The sequence below is a fragment of the Ctenocephalides felis genome, unplaced genomic scaffold (assembly GCF_003426905.1).
Source record: "Ctenocephalides felis isolate EL2017-DRISC unplaced genomic scaffold, ASM342690v1 CF-g0.4_SCAFFOLD_03573, whole genome shotgun sequence".
Taxonomy (NCBI): domain Eukaryota; kingdom Metazoa; phylum Arthropoda; class Insecta; order Siphonaptera; family Pulicidae; genus Ctenocephalides; species Ctenocephalides felis.
In genome coordinates, this window is record NW_020539727.1 from 16,031,513 (window position 1) to 16,048,424 (window position 16,912).

General features: G+C 28.3%; 1 protein-coding gene across 2 annotated transcripts in view; it reads left to right on the forward strand.

The window, feature by feature from the left end:
- Positions 1–16,563, forward strand: part of LOC113389170 (rho GTPase-activating protein conundrum-like) — a 155,202-nt gene extending 138,639 nt beyond the window's left edge. Inside the window, exons 3-16 of one of the 2 annotated variants that reach the window (XM_026626227.1) lie at positions 515–1,207; positions 3,521–3,711; positions 6,767–6,856; positions 6,962–7,044; positions 11,623–11,882; positions 12,566–12,650; positions 13,367–13,467; positions 13,544–13,641; positions 13,710–13,878; positions 13,936–14,105; positions 14,393–14,570; positions 14,640–14,823; positions 16,105–16,264; positions 16,342–16,563. In XM_026626227.1, coding sequence (XP_026482012.1) covers positions 1,102–1,207; positions 3,521–3,711; positions 6,767–6,856; positions 6,962–7,044; positions 11,623–11,882; positions 12,566–12,650; positions 13,367–13,467; positions 13,544–13,641; positions 13,710–13,878; positions 13,936–14,105; positions 14,393–14,570; positions 14,640–14,823; positions 16,105–16,264; positions 16,342–16,407 — 1,941 coding nt within the window. In that variant the 5' untranslated portion in view covers positions 515–1,101 and the 3' untranslated portion in view covers positions 16,408–16,563. Of the gene's footprint in view, positions 1–514; positions 1,208–3,520; positions 3,712–6,766; positions 6,857–6,961; positions 7,045–11,622; positions 11,883–12,565; positions 12,651–13,366; positions 13,468–13,543; positions 13,642–13,709; positions 14,106–14,392; positions 14,571–14,639; positions 14,824–16,104; positions 16,265–16,341 lie in introns of both variants that reach the window. The other variant, XM_026626226.1, reaches the window with a different exon arrangement.
- Positions 16,564–16,912: the final 349 nt, after the last annotated feature.

Below are 16,912 nucleotides of genomic sequence, written 5' to 3' on the forward strand. Positions count from 1 at the left end.
CACACACATAAGATTGATTCCCTTTTTCCAGATGATAATGTATATGCAATTTTGTACTTATTGCGTTATTTATTGAACTGAATTATATAATTTCATCTGCCAACATATACTGTTGACAGAATCTGTATTTTAATTTCTGGCACATCTCAGCTGCTTTTTAGCAATAGTAATGTAGACATTACATTTGACTTGTATATTATATTCTAATATTATCTAGGCTTATAAATTCATCTAAATTCAAATTTCAAGTAAATTGACATTTTTAGCAAATATTTTTAATGTCAACCAATGATAAGTGGTTGTTTGTAATTTTTGCCATTTATTTTTACAATTTTACTATAGTTCTAAATAAATCTTAAAAATTTCCTTCGACAAACTCTAGAAAGAGTTATCAAAATCCGAATAACTGTTTAGGAGAAGTATCAAGTCATACACCCCGTACAGAAGAATTTTATATATAAGATATATAATATGTCATTATATATTTATTATACATAATATTTTCTTTTTCCAGATGACGGTGCTAAAACAATGACCCAACAACAACCAGAAGACAATCTACAACCAAAACCACATTTATCATAAATTCATTACCCCTGACACAATTTTTCAATAGTTTCCATTCACAAATCGAACAAAATTAAAATTCCGATGAGAGAATTCGCTTGTGGAATCTCTTCTACCTGTTCCAAAAATAATTGAAAGTAAAAATACAAAATTTCGAATTGCTCGAAGCGATTCATTGAAGTGAAAACGAAATAATAAACTACTCTGAGATTGACCCACAAAAACAAAAATTGACCAATTGAAACGAAATGATAAAAGAAATAAATTAATCTAGAACAAAACTTATAAAAATATATTTGTATTAAAATATATATTTATTACCAAGTGCCAAATTTTATCAAAACCACAATATAATTCTCCTTTACCATCTAGTCAAAGGTCATCCTATAAATTATGTGTCAATCTACAATTTCATATTGAAATTCTATCTATCTATTAAATTAATATAGTTATTTTATTTTTTACAAAAATGGCGGAATTGCAATTTTTATAAGTTTTGTGTGATTTTTTTTGGAAAAAGTTGTGGTCAATAAAATGGGAGATGGCAGATTTAGTCGTATGTTGGATGAAGCAGTTTTGGAGGAATATTTGACTGAATATAAACTTCAAGGGCCACCTGAACCTTTGCAGCAATATGAAGGTAAACTTCAATAAATTAGTGATTAATTCAAAAAAAAATAGTTTACTAATTATTATTAAAAAACACAAATTAAACAGATATTGTGTTAAATTGATTTTGCTATATTATAAGGAAAAATTAATTTATGCAATATAATTAAAATAAAAATTAATTTAAAAATTTGGACTATTCTTGAAATTTAATAATTATATTAAAATCATAAATTTTTTAAACTTATTTTTAAATTTATTCTATGTTAAAAAAACATAGAATTTGTATAAATAGTGTAAGTAACAGTGCATGGAGATACATATTTTTTTAAATTATAGAGAAAAAATATGCAATAATAATAATAATAATAATAAATAAATATATTTTAGTAAATATAAATATGTACATAATAATTCTTATTTTGTTCGGATTTTTACCCGTAGGTATATCCATCATATATGGTAAAACAATAGTTAATATTTAAAATATAAAAGTTGTGACATAATTGTGTGACAAAAAAAAAGAGGAAAGGAAAATTTTCCTTCGCAAAAAACAAATTACATAGCAATATTTATAATAAAAGATAATTACACAAAAAAAACAAAACAAAAGATTTTTTCGTTCTGAAACATATGCAAAAAGTTGTAACTTTTTTTTAATAATGAGAAATCTAACTATCAATATATAAGGTTCATTAAATTTTTTTCAAATAATTTATTTTTACTATTTATATAATATATAAGGTTTTCAAAATTTTGTTTGTTAACATTTTCTATTTTCATTTTTATAAATGCTAATGTTAACATTTTTGTAACCATAAAATTCTAACAAAAATGCAACATTTTTTAGATTATGAGTTCATATCTTTTATTATTGTTATTAACTTTCCTTAGGGTTATTGTAATCGTCCAAAAATTTAAATTGAAAATTTTTGCATATCCTCACGTTTTGAAGGTTTCTAAACATTTTGGCATACCTTAGAAAAAAATAATGAATTTGTGTGTACGTGTGTGTGTTTTGTGTGGATACAATTTTTCGTCCACGTTTTCGGGCGCACGGACCAACCGATTTGAATGGTTCAAAAAGCATTCGATTCCTATTGATGGGGAGACGTGCTGATTAGTTTTTTAATTAGGATTTTAATTTTAATTTTGGATAAAGTTCTGAAGCTCACTTATACTTCAAATATTTAATTTTAACTTTCTAGTTTATATAATTCTTATAAATATTAGACGATGTCTTTAATTTTAAATTTACTTTTCTGTAAACAAATATAAACGTCGTCATACAATTCATAAGCTCTTATACTTCATTTATAAAATACGAACAATGAATGAAGTATCAATAATAATCTATTTGAAAACATTTAATATTTCTCGAATATTTTATCACGGTGCGGGACGTTCCAGCAATTTGCCTTAGGGCACGATGCCATACACCACTAGTTTATTTTTTCTTTATTGTTTAAATGTTTTAATAAATTATGTTTGTAATTATGAATATGAAAACCGTTTTTCATATAAACCAGAATTTTAGTATCAAAATCCTTACAAATTTAATATAATTCATTAGTGTATTTTCAATTTCCCGGAGAAGAAGTTCATATTTGACAAATTTGAAAGAACATCATGCTTTAGGAAATATAGGAAATTTTTGAAAGATCCTGATGTATTATTTGCTGGTTACAAAAGTTAACCTCAATCTTTGGAACCCAAATTTGTTTTGTGAATCCAAAATTCTTCTAACTATTCACAGCAAAAAACATTCATTACCGCCATTACAGATTTAAATAGCAAAATTGTTGTTATTTAAGGAAAGATTTAAGGAACCAATTAAAGTAAAAAGATACATTTAGGAGAATACATTTTTAGATGAAGTACTTTATCCTGCTTTTTATATGCATAATAAATATTTTGAACTCATTTTCTAATTTCTGAACTGTTTGATATAGAAATTGTGTGTCTAAACGCTTAAAAATCTATAGTCTAAATATTCTACCTTTCATCAAATTCAAAGAAAAAACATAAAACTGTCATTATATTTTTTCACCTATGGAAATAACTTAATCATTATTTATAGGAAATTATTCAATAAGTAAATAGTTAAAATTATATAATTACCAATAAAATATTGTGAATTTTATATCGAATGGGAAAACAACTACCGAGTTGTTTTTCCAACATGCCCTTTTAGTATACAATGTCCCTTTACTGCCGACTATTGTAAATTCATCAAATATATTAAATGTCCTTAACTGGACGGTTGTAAATAAAAGTGATAATAAAAAAAATTTTTTGTTTACCATTTATATAATAATGTTTATTATTAATGTTTTTTTCCCAGAGGGTGAATTGGAGGCTCGATGGCTCGATGCAGCAGGTCTAGGGTCCCTTACCCTGGCCTTCAAAAGGGGCAAAGAGTTGTCCGCCGAAGAACTGGCGCCTCTGCTCCGAGGTCTTACCAGGGCGCAGCAGGAGGCAGTCGGAAAGAGGGTCAGGACACTCAATAGGACTGTTAGAGCCAAAAGCAGCAAGGTGAGAAAAGTGAAAATATTCATAATTTTTATTAATAACTAGATGCCCCGACAGACGTTGTCCTGTACTTATGTTTACAATTCAAAAGTTCCAATTTTTTTAATAACATATACAGTAGAATCCGATTAGTATGATGCCGGATATATTGACAACCGCTTATTATGACGCATCGCACTAGGAACTTTGGTTTGCATATAAAATCCCTTAAAAACAGCTGTCTAGTCGGATATATTGACATCGCTTACATTGACATATCGCTTATAATGATCCATTTTTGCAAAATATTATGTCCAATTATAATGACCGACATGATTTTACATGATGTGGCCAAGTCTATAAAAGCAATGGCCATGTCTTTTGTGCACAGTAGCACCAGGGGCTGTTTTTACAATAAAATTATGTAAAGAAATCAATTAAAAATTACTGATTACTTACATTAAATACACCAATTATTAAGATCTACACCACGGATATCTCATAAACAAATAAAATTAGATTTTTTTTAACAATAATATTTGATAGTAGAGGGCAAAAAATGTAAAAATGTATAACCAGTCATCATCTTTATTCGTATGACTTTGCTATCAGAAGATAAGCAGCACATGAATGGGATAAAAAGGACCGGCTGAATCTTTACTTTGGCAATGATGTAAGCAATAAAATAGTAAAGTTACAAAAGTTAAAGTTAAAAAAAAGCAATTTTACAAGAGATTAATTAAATAAGTTGTTATTCCGGCTCTTCTAATGAATATTTCTGACCAATAGTAGATCAATGTAATATACTGTGTTATCTTTGTAACAAATGTACCCATAAAATTAATATTTTGCATTGGTTCAATAATGTAGCGTAAAATTCCTTTAAATGTTAATAGAAGAAATTGCATCTGTTTACTTCCTGGTTGTCCCACTTTACCCTGTCAAATAACTAGAAAATTTCATATAGAACCACCCCTTTTCAGTTAGAGTATATAGGGTAAAAAAGGTCAGACACCAAATTTAAAAAAAAATAGTAAAAAAATTATTTATATAATTAGGAATTATGTAAATTTTTTCCTGAACATAGTTCGATAGATGCTTGTTTGATGTGTGTTATGTGTTGCAAGGTTGTCATTGGGGTTAGACAGTATAATTACTGCAAGTCAAATTGGACCTTTGTGCCCCGCCCTACTCTATATCAATTTTATTTATCATTAAATTTTAATATGTGTTATTTTTATTTTTAATTAAAATGTATGTAGACTTTTCTTTTAAATTACTGAAACATGTAACATATTTACATATTAAAAAATTTTTTCTTCAGTATGTTTTGTATGACGACCGGTTAGTATGACGAGATTTCGGCATCCCTTCGATGTCATATTAAGCGGATTCTACTCTACTGATATTTTACCAATTAGTTAAAAATTATTATGTTTTTTTACACTACAGTCTGTACCGAAATGTATATAAATCCACCCATATGGATCTTAAATGTTGCTTAAACTGCTTTAATTAAATGATGAGTATTTGCTTTTCTGAAAAACATTATAAAACATTTTTTTCTTATAATTAGTTCTTATAGTTATTTTGAGAAAAATGAAATTACACCACTGAGAGGGATGTCATCCCCATCGGGAAATGGCAAAGGAGTCTAAATTATTTTCACTTTTGAACTTGAGGGTGAGATAAACCTAATTTCAAAATTTCATACAAATTGGAGCACAGTAAAAAAACTCAGACCCAAAACGCCCCATTGACTTGAGTAAATATTTCAAAAAGGGCTGTTTTTAGGGTTTTCTCGGCCATTATTCGATTTTTTCTCGCCCTAAGAACCATCTTTGGATTTCAACGAACATTTTAAAAAAAGAATTTGCCAAATTGGTCCAAACATTGTTGAGTTATGCGTTTACCAACACATTTTGCGATTCATTTTTATATATAAGATTGTATTAACCTTTTATTACATACCTCCCAGACATATATGGGCAACGTTTGCTAACAGTCTCTGTAATGGGTCAGAGATAAGAAAAAGAAATATAATTTTTCAAATATTTTAAGTCTTTAATGTCACTTGAATGGTATATTTTTGAAGGTTTGGGCTAAGAAATGTAGTATTAGTGGATTTATTAATTTTTATTCTGTATTCCTAATTTTTTTTGTCAGTTTCAACGTTTTTTGAGACCAATTTGGTCTTGCTGAATTTTCTATGAGAACTTATAATTTTTCTGTTTTCTGAAAGTGTTAAAGTAATTTACTCATTTTATTTTTAATATTAAAAATATTTTTTTCATTTTAAATAAATAGTAATCAGAATACATGCATTCTCTAAGCTATTCGGATCTAATTGAACTCAAAATGTGAGAGTTCATAAATAAGGCTGGTTTAGTTAACTTTCCAATGAGAGCCCTAAATACATTGAGTAGATCGTTTAATTCTTCTTATTATTCACAATTATCAATGTTACGTAGTTATAGAATTTATCTGTACTTATGTTACGTAGTTATAGAATTTATTAAAACTCTCCTTCGATAATTCAGGTTGTTGGGTTATAATTTAACTCTTGTAGCTGTGGACTGTATTAAACGCTGATTTGTTTGTATATTATGTATTTGTTGCAGTTCTAATTACAATCACTGATTTGTTACTAAGTTATAATGAAAGAAGATATATTTATTTTTATTGGTTATTTACATGTTGTTAAGCGGACTTTACTTTTAGAAGTGAACAACTAGTTCAATTAAAACACTCTGCTACCTCCTCTACCAGGGGTACCAACCATTCCGTGTAAAGCTTAATGTCCTGAAGTTTGTCATTTTCATGGCCAATATAATAAAACGAAAAGACGTTCGAACAAGTCTCTTTATTATATTCAAAAATTATTCTAGCAATATATATATCACATGATTTCTTTCATGCAAAGAAGTGTAGCTTGTGTAGCTTGTGTAGCTTGTGTCCAAGTTTTAGTTCAGGACAAAAAACCTCAAAAAATTGCCATAAATTACATAACTGTCTTCATAAGAATATTAAAACTTTTTATTACAAAATGTAGAGTTTTTAAGATATATCTATTATCCAGGTTACTTCTGGTACTGGTCAGGCAGGTGTAGGTGCCTGCAGAAGAGGCAGGATCAGGCGAGATATTAGAGATGTCTTTGGAGAAGCTGACGTAAGTATTTTAATTGTAATTAAATAGTATTTTATTTGATAGCATTTTTTTTATTTAAAAATTTGCTTTTATATGAAGTTATTTAAAATTTTGGTTAAATTTTAGGCATCCAGTACAGGAACAAGATCCAGAAGTGCGACTCCTGATTCTTTGGATTCTCAACCTAGTGATGAAAATTGGACACCAACGTGAGTAGAAATATAAATTTTGTTAGAAATAGTTGAGGAATTAGTAAAATTAATTTATGATCATCAACTATATTGTTATCTGCGACATTTAGTGAACTACTGAAAAAAGAGTGCGCGTAAGGTTCACCCGCGATTGAAGTAAAACTTTTTTGCTATTGTATAAAATGGCATTTAAGTTGTAGTCATACTTCAAATATAACATGATCGGTTTGTCATTGTAATTAACAATTAGGACTTACCTATAAAAATAATTTCCATTTTAATAACCTCAAAAATATATAGTAACTACGAATAATGCAAATTACTTCAATAAACTTACGTTGGTACCCGACTCGAGCGTAACGCTTTTTCCGTTGCATTTTCACAAATCTACACCCTAATAGCGCCTAAAGAAGTTTTACTTCAATAATTATTCTCAACTTGTTTTTTTTAATTTTTCGCATGGTTTTCATCGGTTGTTGATTAATATAGAAAGATGCACAAAACCCGAGATTTTACTAACACTTGACGAAATTACCAATATTTTTAAATTAACCACCATACACCATCTATCAGTAGATGAAAAAAGATTTTTAATATACAACAAATTTTCTTTTATAAAATATTTTCGCCTGATCGCACAGCAAATAGAAAGTACCAAGAGTTTTTTTATTGACTGCTAAAGAATGAAATATCGAATTCAAAGTTGTTTTATTCAAAACTTTTATATCGGAGTCTATGAAAGTGTTCCCAAGGAAATGTTGTAAATTTTATCTAATTTCACCCAATTAATTGAAAAGGGGTCGTTTCATATAAAATTTTTGAGTTATTTGACAAAAACCAAAAGACGATAATAACAAGTAATATCAAATGAGATAAACAACAAGGTAGCCAAAATCATTTTAACACTTTTTTATAAAAAATAAAATAACTATAAAATCTGCATACTTCACTGAAAATTCAACAAAACCTCAAATGCTTCCAAATTGATAAAAAACAATTTTTATGGAAATAACATGGTTAAAATTTAAGTAATTTAGTATACAAATTAATTTGACATTGGCGAAACTATCCAAAATCTACACAAAAGAATCTCTCAACAAAGAAATTATTAAAAAAATAAGAATCAGTATAAAACAATGCTCACAGAACACATAAATAACCTTCAGCATTTATTTTTGCTTCTATTTGTTATTTAGAATTTTATAACTTAACGTCAAGTGAATCAAAATTTTGTTGTTGTTTTTGCTACTTTTGATCATAAATAAAAAAAATTTAACAAAAATTTGATATATTTATCAAATAAATATTTACTTAGGAAAAAGAACCGAGAAACTTTGGTTGGAGTGCGAACTATCCTAAAGTTAATATCAAGAGCTAAAAGAATGAAATATCGAATTCAAAGTCGTTTTATTCAAAACTTTTATATCGGAGTGTATAAAAGTGTTAACAAGGAAACGTAGTAAATTTTATCTAGATTCACCCTATCTAATAGAAAAGGGGTGGTTTCATATGAAATTTTTGAGTTATTTGACAAAAACCAAAAAAATGTTATAACTACGCTATGTTATCGTCTATGGTCACTTTATTTAAAATTTAAAATATTACCAGCTGCTTTATTTATCAAAACTATTTGCCATAGGCATGATAAATTATTTTGCAAAATATTTATAAAACTTTATCTGTTGTTTAATGTTTTGAAATATTGATTTATACTCGAACAAGTAGGTAATATATAACAAACAGTATATCACCTATATCTATTTTTCTTCAATGGTTCCAGCTGCGTTTCTTGCACAAATATTTATAAAATGATAGGATTATTTTGCTTATGGAATAGCTATCGATGTTTGTCGGTTCTGTAATATAATAATAATGATTATGATTCATTCGTTGTATTTTTATTCTTTGTCATAAATTATAATGCAGTGACATAAGTCTTTGCTTTTAATAATTGTAATAGTTGAAACTGACTTTATTATAATTTTGTCGGGCTTGGTGAAAAGTCGTGAGTGAAAGCTTTGGATATATAAAATCACTTTGTTTGCTTTTTTTGGACAAAATGTAGGTACAATAGATTTATTTAATACTATCATTTGTTATATTGTAGAGTTTTTTTTATGTAATAATTTATATAAGTGTCTATTGTGTGAAAATTGATGTTACTCATTCATAAATTTTTCAATTAAAAATTATTCTGTTGTCGTATAAGAGCTAAGAACGTATGCTAACACCACATTGGTTCTTTGGTTCGATCCCAAGCTTGATCAGTTCGATATCAAGCAGTGTGATGTCAAAAATAATATATATATATACTAGCTGACCCGGCAAACGTTGTCTTCATCATTGTAGAAATGTGCTTTTTTTGCTGTATTTCAAACATTTTTTTTATCTAGACCTTTTTACCCTATTGGCGGGGTAACTTGGAATGGCCTAGTGGCAAACAGGTTTAATGTCTTTTTTTAATTTTAAAGGTATTTTACAAGATACTTACATTTTTAACTAATGTTACAAAACTACCAAAAGAAAAAAATACTTTTATTATGGATTTTCAAAGATTACCATTTATCTCCCGATAGTAAAGTCATTAGAATCAAGGTTATAGCTGGTTATACATCTTTTTTTCTCTACTTTCAAATATTGTTGTTAAACAATGCTTAACTTTGCTGATTTTTGACACATCGGTGGTGGACCTTTGTAACCCCGGACCTTCATATATTACTATCTATTCTTCGATAAATTCTAGGAAATTATAACTGGAAAAATGTTATTCGACGAAATGTTCCTTTGATCGATACCAAATTTAGATTCTGAATTTAAATAACATAAATAAAAATTAATATAACCTAGAAAATGTTTTATAAATACCAACGAGTATATAATTTTACAAATGAGATCTTTCAGAGCACCGTGTTTGAGAAAACTATGCCAAAAGTGCATTTTCATATTAACATCTCAAAAAAGTTGATATTTTGAGTTTCTAGTAACACTTGCGATCCGTTTAATAACGTTTTGGTGTATAAATAAAACTAAACTACTTACTACAATTTAATCATAATTAAAATTATATTCACATAAAACATTCTATTAAACGTAATTGAGCATCATCTGCCAAAAACGTTTGACATTTGACGTATTAGCCACCATCCATTGTTTTATTCAAATTACGCTTCTAAAAAAATGTTTAAATTAAAAATGTTAAGTTTCTACGCGATTTTGAAATAATATCTCACCTTTCCGACAACCTACTGATTAGCACGAATTTTTCAAGACTAAGACTGGCCAAATCGGTTTAGCCGTTTTCGAGTTTTAGCGGATCATTTTACCGAGAGCTTTATTTTTATATATAAAATATAAGGATGATCTTTAATATGGATGTTTTCGAATATCCTTGCTCCCAGGAGCTCAAATGCTTACAGAATTATTAAAAAAAAATTCTCTGAAAGTTTTATCTGTTAATATTAACTTTAAGATAGTCCACACTCCAACTAAAGTTTTTTATGGAAATAATATGGGAAAAATTCCTTTTGTTTTTTTAGAATTCTATAACTTTGCGACAAATGAATCAGTGAGAATAACATTGTATTTGCTTATTTTGATCACAAATTTTCTTTCTTACTTCAAATGAAAAAAGTTAAAAGAAAACATTATTTATTATATATACATTTCGATACTTGATGTGTGCCATCATTCAGCAGTGTATACAATAAAACCATTAATGCAAATATTCGAAAATTAATGATGATATAAAATTAGAAGAATACACTGACCAACCAGGACAAAAATAAATACTTAAACATTATATTTATATATATTTTTTTAGTAAGAAAGAATCAGACACAGCTCAAAATTTGAATTATGCTTTCAGAATATATCAATTCAATCAGTTCAATTTAATCTTTAACACCTTTTCTATAAAGAAAAAAGAATTATGACTTCAAAAGATTTGCTAATTTCTGACTTCTGACTTCTGAAATCTGAAATCTAAGAATTTTGACCTTAAAAGATTTGCTTTCCTAATTTCCTTAAATTCCTGTTGTCTTTATAAAAGTAAATATACTGCCTATCTGTTATATAATAGTTATTAGTTCATAATTAATTTTATTAAGAATAATTCTAAAACTGTTTCTTAATTTTTGTTTGTTTCTAATATGTACTCTCTTTTATTCTAATAAATGCTGACAATAGTTAATATATACATTTGCTAATTCTTCTCGTCCAGGATTTTTTCTTGTAAATTCATCTATAAATTTTTTCAACACATATTTTTCTTACAGATTAAGTATGTTGAAAAATTGATTCAGAATTCTTAGCCAAAAACGTGGTCGAACATTTGTTCACTTTTCTGCTAATTATAAAGAGGCAGCTTGATCCATCATCTTGTAAAACTAATTCACATGATGGAGTTTCATTAAAAGGCTTTTAAATTTTAGTAATTGGTGCAGCCCTTTTCACAGCCTTTTGTCATCAAAGTTTAAGAAAACGAGTAGTTTTTTTGACGTTTGTTAAAATTGAAATTAGACTATTTACTTTATATAACCATAGAGTACTTGGTCTTAATGAACATACTAAACTATTAAAGCCCTTTTTTTCTTTCAGACCGAGTTTCCTCTCAATTTTCGACCAGCCCCAATCGACCGGAGTCGCCTCCAGACGTCCTCCGCGCAGACCTGCCGCCAAATCCTCCGGAGTCGCCGGAGAAGTTTCTGGTCAACCTGCTGGCATTCTTATAGGAGGCAAACAGCCTCTGCGAAGGTCGCCGAGTGCCCCCTTGCAGGCAGGGAATCCCCAATCTGCAAGACTTAATGCTGAACTTTTCAGAGGGACTAGGTTGAGGGGTGATGTGGCATCGGATTCGGGTAAAAAATTAATAGATTTATAATAAGAATAGTTGCTTTAGAAATGTTTATTTAGAAAAATTATGCCGCAGGCCTAGCTCAGTTAGTAGCATGCCCGACTTGCATCCCAAGATCGTCGGGTCGAGTCCTGGCATTGTCTATATAATAGTCCATGTCTCATGGGCAACTTTACATGATTTTCAATATGTGTTTCCCATGTTTAAAGTCACTAAGAAGTTGAGTGATAATGTTCATAATTATGTAACAATTCTTGAAAATTCTTTATATTTAAGACTTTTTAACTGAATAATAATATGCTAATATACACTTGTAATTGAATTGATCAGTGATTTTAAAATGTAGATAAATATAGCAAATGTATGTAGAAATCAATATCATGTAAAGTTGTTAATAGAAATTGAATAGGAATTAGAAGTAAGAAAAAAAGCAGTAATTTCAATAAATTAAATGAATTGAATAAAAATCAAAACAAGAAATATAAAATAAAATAAAATAATGGTTATATTTTTATTAAAAATTTAAAAATTTTATAAACAGTATTTGGTGTTGGCCTCACTTTAGTTTTTTTGGTTCTAGTTCGTACAAATGAACTAATTATTTATAAGAAATGATTTTATTTTGATGTAAGTGTGTTAAATTTTATTAGTATATTAAATTAATAATACAAATTTATGTAATTGCAGAAGGAATAGAGCTCTTAGGATTTCAACGTCTGGGAACGATACCACGAGTGAGATCTGGCAGTGATCCTTCGTGTTCACTATCTGGGTAAGATATTAAAATTATATACATACATATATATATATATATATATATATATATATATATATATATTAGTAGTTTGGGATATGCAAGTGTTGTGTTAAGCTTCGAACAAGGAATCTTTAAAATACCAATTAAAAATCTGGTTTTGATTAGACGATAGAGAAATAAAACTAATATAATAAAAATTATAAATTGATTACAATTACTGTATAAATCAATAACAAATTAAGATTGCATTTTGGTCAGGTGAATGGATAATTGAATCGAAACCATTAGTGCAGAATATGGTTACAATCATTTATTTTACTGTACTATATGAAATTAATACCAATAAATTGACAATTAATACAAAGGCAATTCCAATTAAACTTTAAAGCTTTAACACATTAAAGTGCAATATAAAGTTTTTTAATCAAACTATTTTTTGTTTAAAAAAACATGTTTAACGAGACGTTTTGAAGAATGATGTTTCATTCAATTACATGAAGAAAAAGCAATAAATAAATGTTAAATGATATTTTCAGAAAAATTTTTTTTAAAAAAATAATATATATATATATATATATATATATATGTGCGTGTGTGTGTATATTAGATGGAGTCTTGGATTTGTAAATATTTTGTAGATCTTTCAAAGAATTAAAGAATCCAAAAAGTAATAAAAAAACAAATTCTTTATATATATATATATATATATATAATTCTTTTATACTTTACAGTAGATCTTCAGAACATATGAATGTTTCCCGAAGTCACAACAATTTATACTGCATGGACAACAATTCATCAGAAGGGTCTCCTTTGGGACAAACCAGTTCAGGTAATACATTGATAAATATAACACTTTTAATTAATAATTTTATTCATATTTATAACTGTATATAATTTTGTTCCAGGTGAGGATTCTCCAATGAGAGCTCTAAGTTTAGCAGGAGAATCTCCAACGGAGCCTCTCAGTTTCGAAAATATGTGCAGGCAACAATCCCAAGATAATGTACAATCAAACCTGATATGTTAAAATAATTATTTAGTTGTTAATTTTGTGTGTGTGGTATATTTTAGGACTGGGAGCCTATTTCTTTATGTTCCGGAGGCCTAGATGTCTCATTATTAACCGAATTGGAACTAAAGAAGTTACAACCTTTATTGTGGCTCGAATTGGCATCTTTGTTTGATGTCCACAATGTTGCTCTTGATAAACGTAAACCGTTGAAACGAAAACGAAAAGAAGGTAATTGTAAGTTAGTTATCAGTATTTTATTGGGATTTATGGTTCCAATTTATTTAGAGGGAAATTTGTTTGGTGTTTCTCTGAATGCTCTGGTCCGTCGAGATCAACAAGTTACTGGTGAAGACACTGCTTTGGTGCCTTTATTGATCCAGTGGCTTCTTGCTGAAATTAGGAAACGTGGGGTGAACGAAGAAGGTATTTTGCGAGTTGCTGGCAACAAACAAAAGGTAAATTAAAAATTTACTTCAACAAGAAAATGAAAAATCGAATTCAAAGTCGTTTTATTCAAAACTTTTATATCGAATTGTATATAAGTGTTTATAAGGATTTGTAGTAAATTTTATCTAGTTTCACCCTATCTAACTCAAAAACATTGTTCCCATATAAAGATTCTGAGTTAGTTGACAAAAACCAAAAAAAAGTCCCGAATTTTCTAATTATTGGTAAAGATTGGCTGAATTCTTTTTGATACTGGTGTAATTATCAGTTTTTGTCAAGTATTTTCTTCTCTCAGGTGGAATTATTAAGTGCAGAGCTTGAACGAGACTTCTACATCCGACCAGAGAAAGTAGCCCCACTTTTATCTAAGGCTGGTCCTCACGATTTGTCAGCTTTGCTGAAGAGATGGCTTCGGGAATTACCTCAACCTTTACTGTGCATGGAATTGGTGCATCTGTTTTATCAAGCCCATGGTAATACATCTATCAGTCTTAAAGAATCTTAAGTACAAAAGCAAATGTTTATTTAATTTGTTTTTTCAGCCCTGCCACCGGGAACAGCCCAGAACACAGGATTAACTTTATTAGCATTATTGTTGCCGCCAGAACACAGATGCACTTTACAAGCTCTTCTAAGTTTTTTCATGGATGTTGTACGTTCAGAGAAAAATAAAATGGATTTGCATAATGTGTCCATGCTGGTTGCTCCTTCACTTTTTCCACCCAGGTAAAAAAATATAGTTGAAGGAAAATTTACTTCATATGTTTATACTAGATGACCCGACAGACGTTGTCCTGTACCCAATATACATATATCATAAAAACTTCTCTTAACAAACTTCAGAAAGATTTATCAATATCCGAATAATCGTTTAGGAGGAGTATCCTTTCATACATCATTACTACATTTTTATATTCACATACATCCTAAAAAAAATTTCTTAACAAACTTCAGAAAGATTTATCAAAATCCGAATAATTGTTTAGAGGAGTATCCTTTCATACATCATTACTATATTTTTATATTCACATACATCCTTAAAAATTCACCTAATAAAGTTCAGAAAGATTTATCAAAATCCGAATAATCGTTTAGGAGGAGTATCCTTCATACATCATTATTATAGTTTTATATCCACATACATCCTAAAACATTCCCTTAACAAACTTCAGAAAGATTTATCAAAATCCGAATAATCGTTTAGGAGGAGTATCATTTCATACATCATTACTATATTTTTATATTTACATACATCATTAAAAATTCACTTAACAAACTTCAGAAAGATTTATCAAAATCCAATAATCGTTTAGGAGAAGTATCCTTTCATACTCCATTACTATAGTTTTATATTCACATACATCCTAAAACATTCCCTTAACAAACTTCAGAAAGATTTATCAAAATCCGAATAATCGTTTAGGAGGAGTATCATTTCATACATCATTACTATATTTTTATATTCACATACATCATAAAAAATTCCCTTAACAAACTTCAGAAAGATTTATCAAAATCCAATAATCGTTTAGGAGGAGTATCCTTTCATACATCATTACTATATTTTTATATTCACATACATCCTAGAAAATTCCCTTAACAAACTTCAGAAAGATTTATCAAAATCCGAATAATCATTTAGGAGGAGTATATTTACATACATCATTACAGAAGAATTTTATATATAGGATATATATATAACAAATTGTATTTCTTTGACAATTTTCTTCCTATTTGTGTTTTGGGCATAATAATGAAGACAGTACCAATCTACATAAGGGGAGTGCTGTGGCAACCCGGGGCGACATAGGCTTTTTTAATCCCTAAACCTTAATACATCTGTTACCTTATATACGATCTAATATTCTACTAAATTCCCTTAACAAACTTCAGAAAGATTTATCAAAATCCGAATAATCGTTTAGGAGGAGTGTCCTTTTATACATTATTACAGAATAATTTTGTAAGATATAAGATATAATTTAATTGATGGTTTTTTACAATTAGATTTGTCCATCCTGGTGATAAGAGTGATATAGCTGCTCAATTGCGTATGGCTGCGCAATGTTGTCAGCTGACTCAAACTTTATTGAGTCTCGGAGACTCTTTATGGGAAGTTCCACCTCATCTGCTGTCTCAAGCGAGACAAATGAGGAAGCCTGGACAAGTAAGCAATTCTAATATAAGTACAATACAAATCTATACCTGATATATTTATATAATGGAATATTATATATTTTCCAGAATAAAAGACAGTTGGTCCGAAAGAAGAAGATGAGCCCCACGACGTATTCCAATAAATACGGATAACCAACCAAGTTTGTTTTTTATACATATTTATAATAAATGTTTCTAGTTTCTGACCATTGACATAATTTATAATTATTTACTATTGCCTGAGTGCATTTAATTCATACACATCACATATGAAAAGTAATTTATGTGTACTTAATATTTATATTATATAGCATTAGATGTTTTCATATTTTGCATACATTTTATATTTGTACATGATGTACATAGGATCGAACTTGTGTGAAATAAGTAGACGATAATTTGATTATAAATTTATTATTATTGATAGATATAATGTTACCTTTATTTGTTTCAATGTTAATATTGTATAAATATTTAATTTGTATGATATATATTTAAGATATAAATATATACGTCAACTATAAACATTAATTATGTGCTGTTTTGTTTTAGATGTTTTATTTTAGCCTGAAGATTTTTTAAAATATAAATTAGAAAGACATACAAGTTCAGATAATGTGAAAGTGCAAGGAATTCTTCCAGAGATTAACCGAGCATG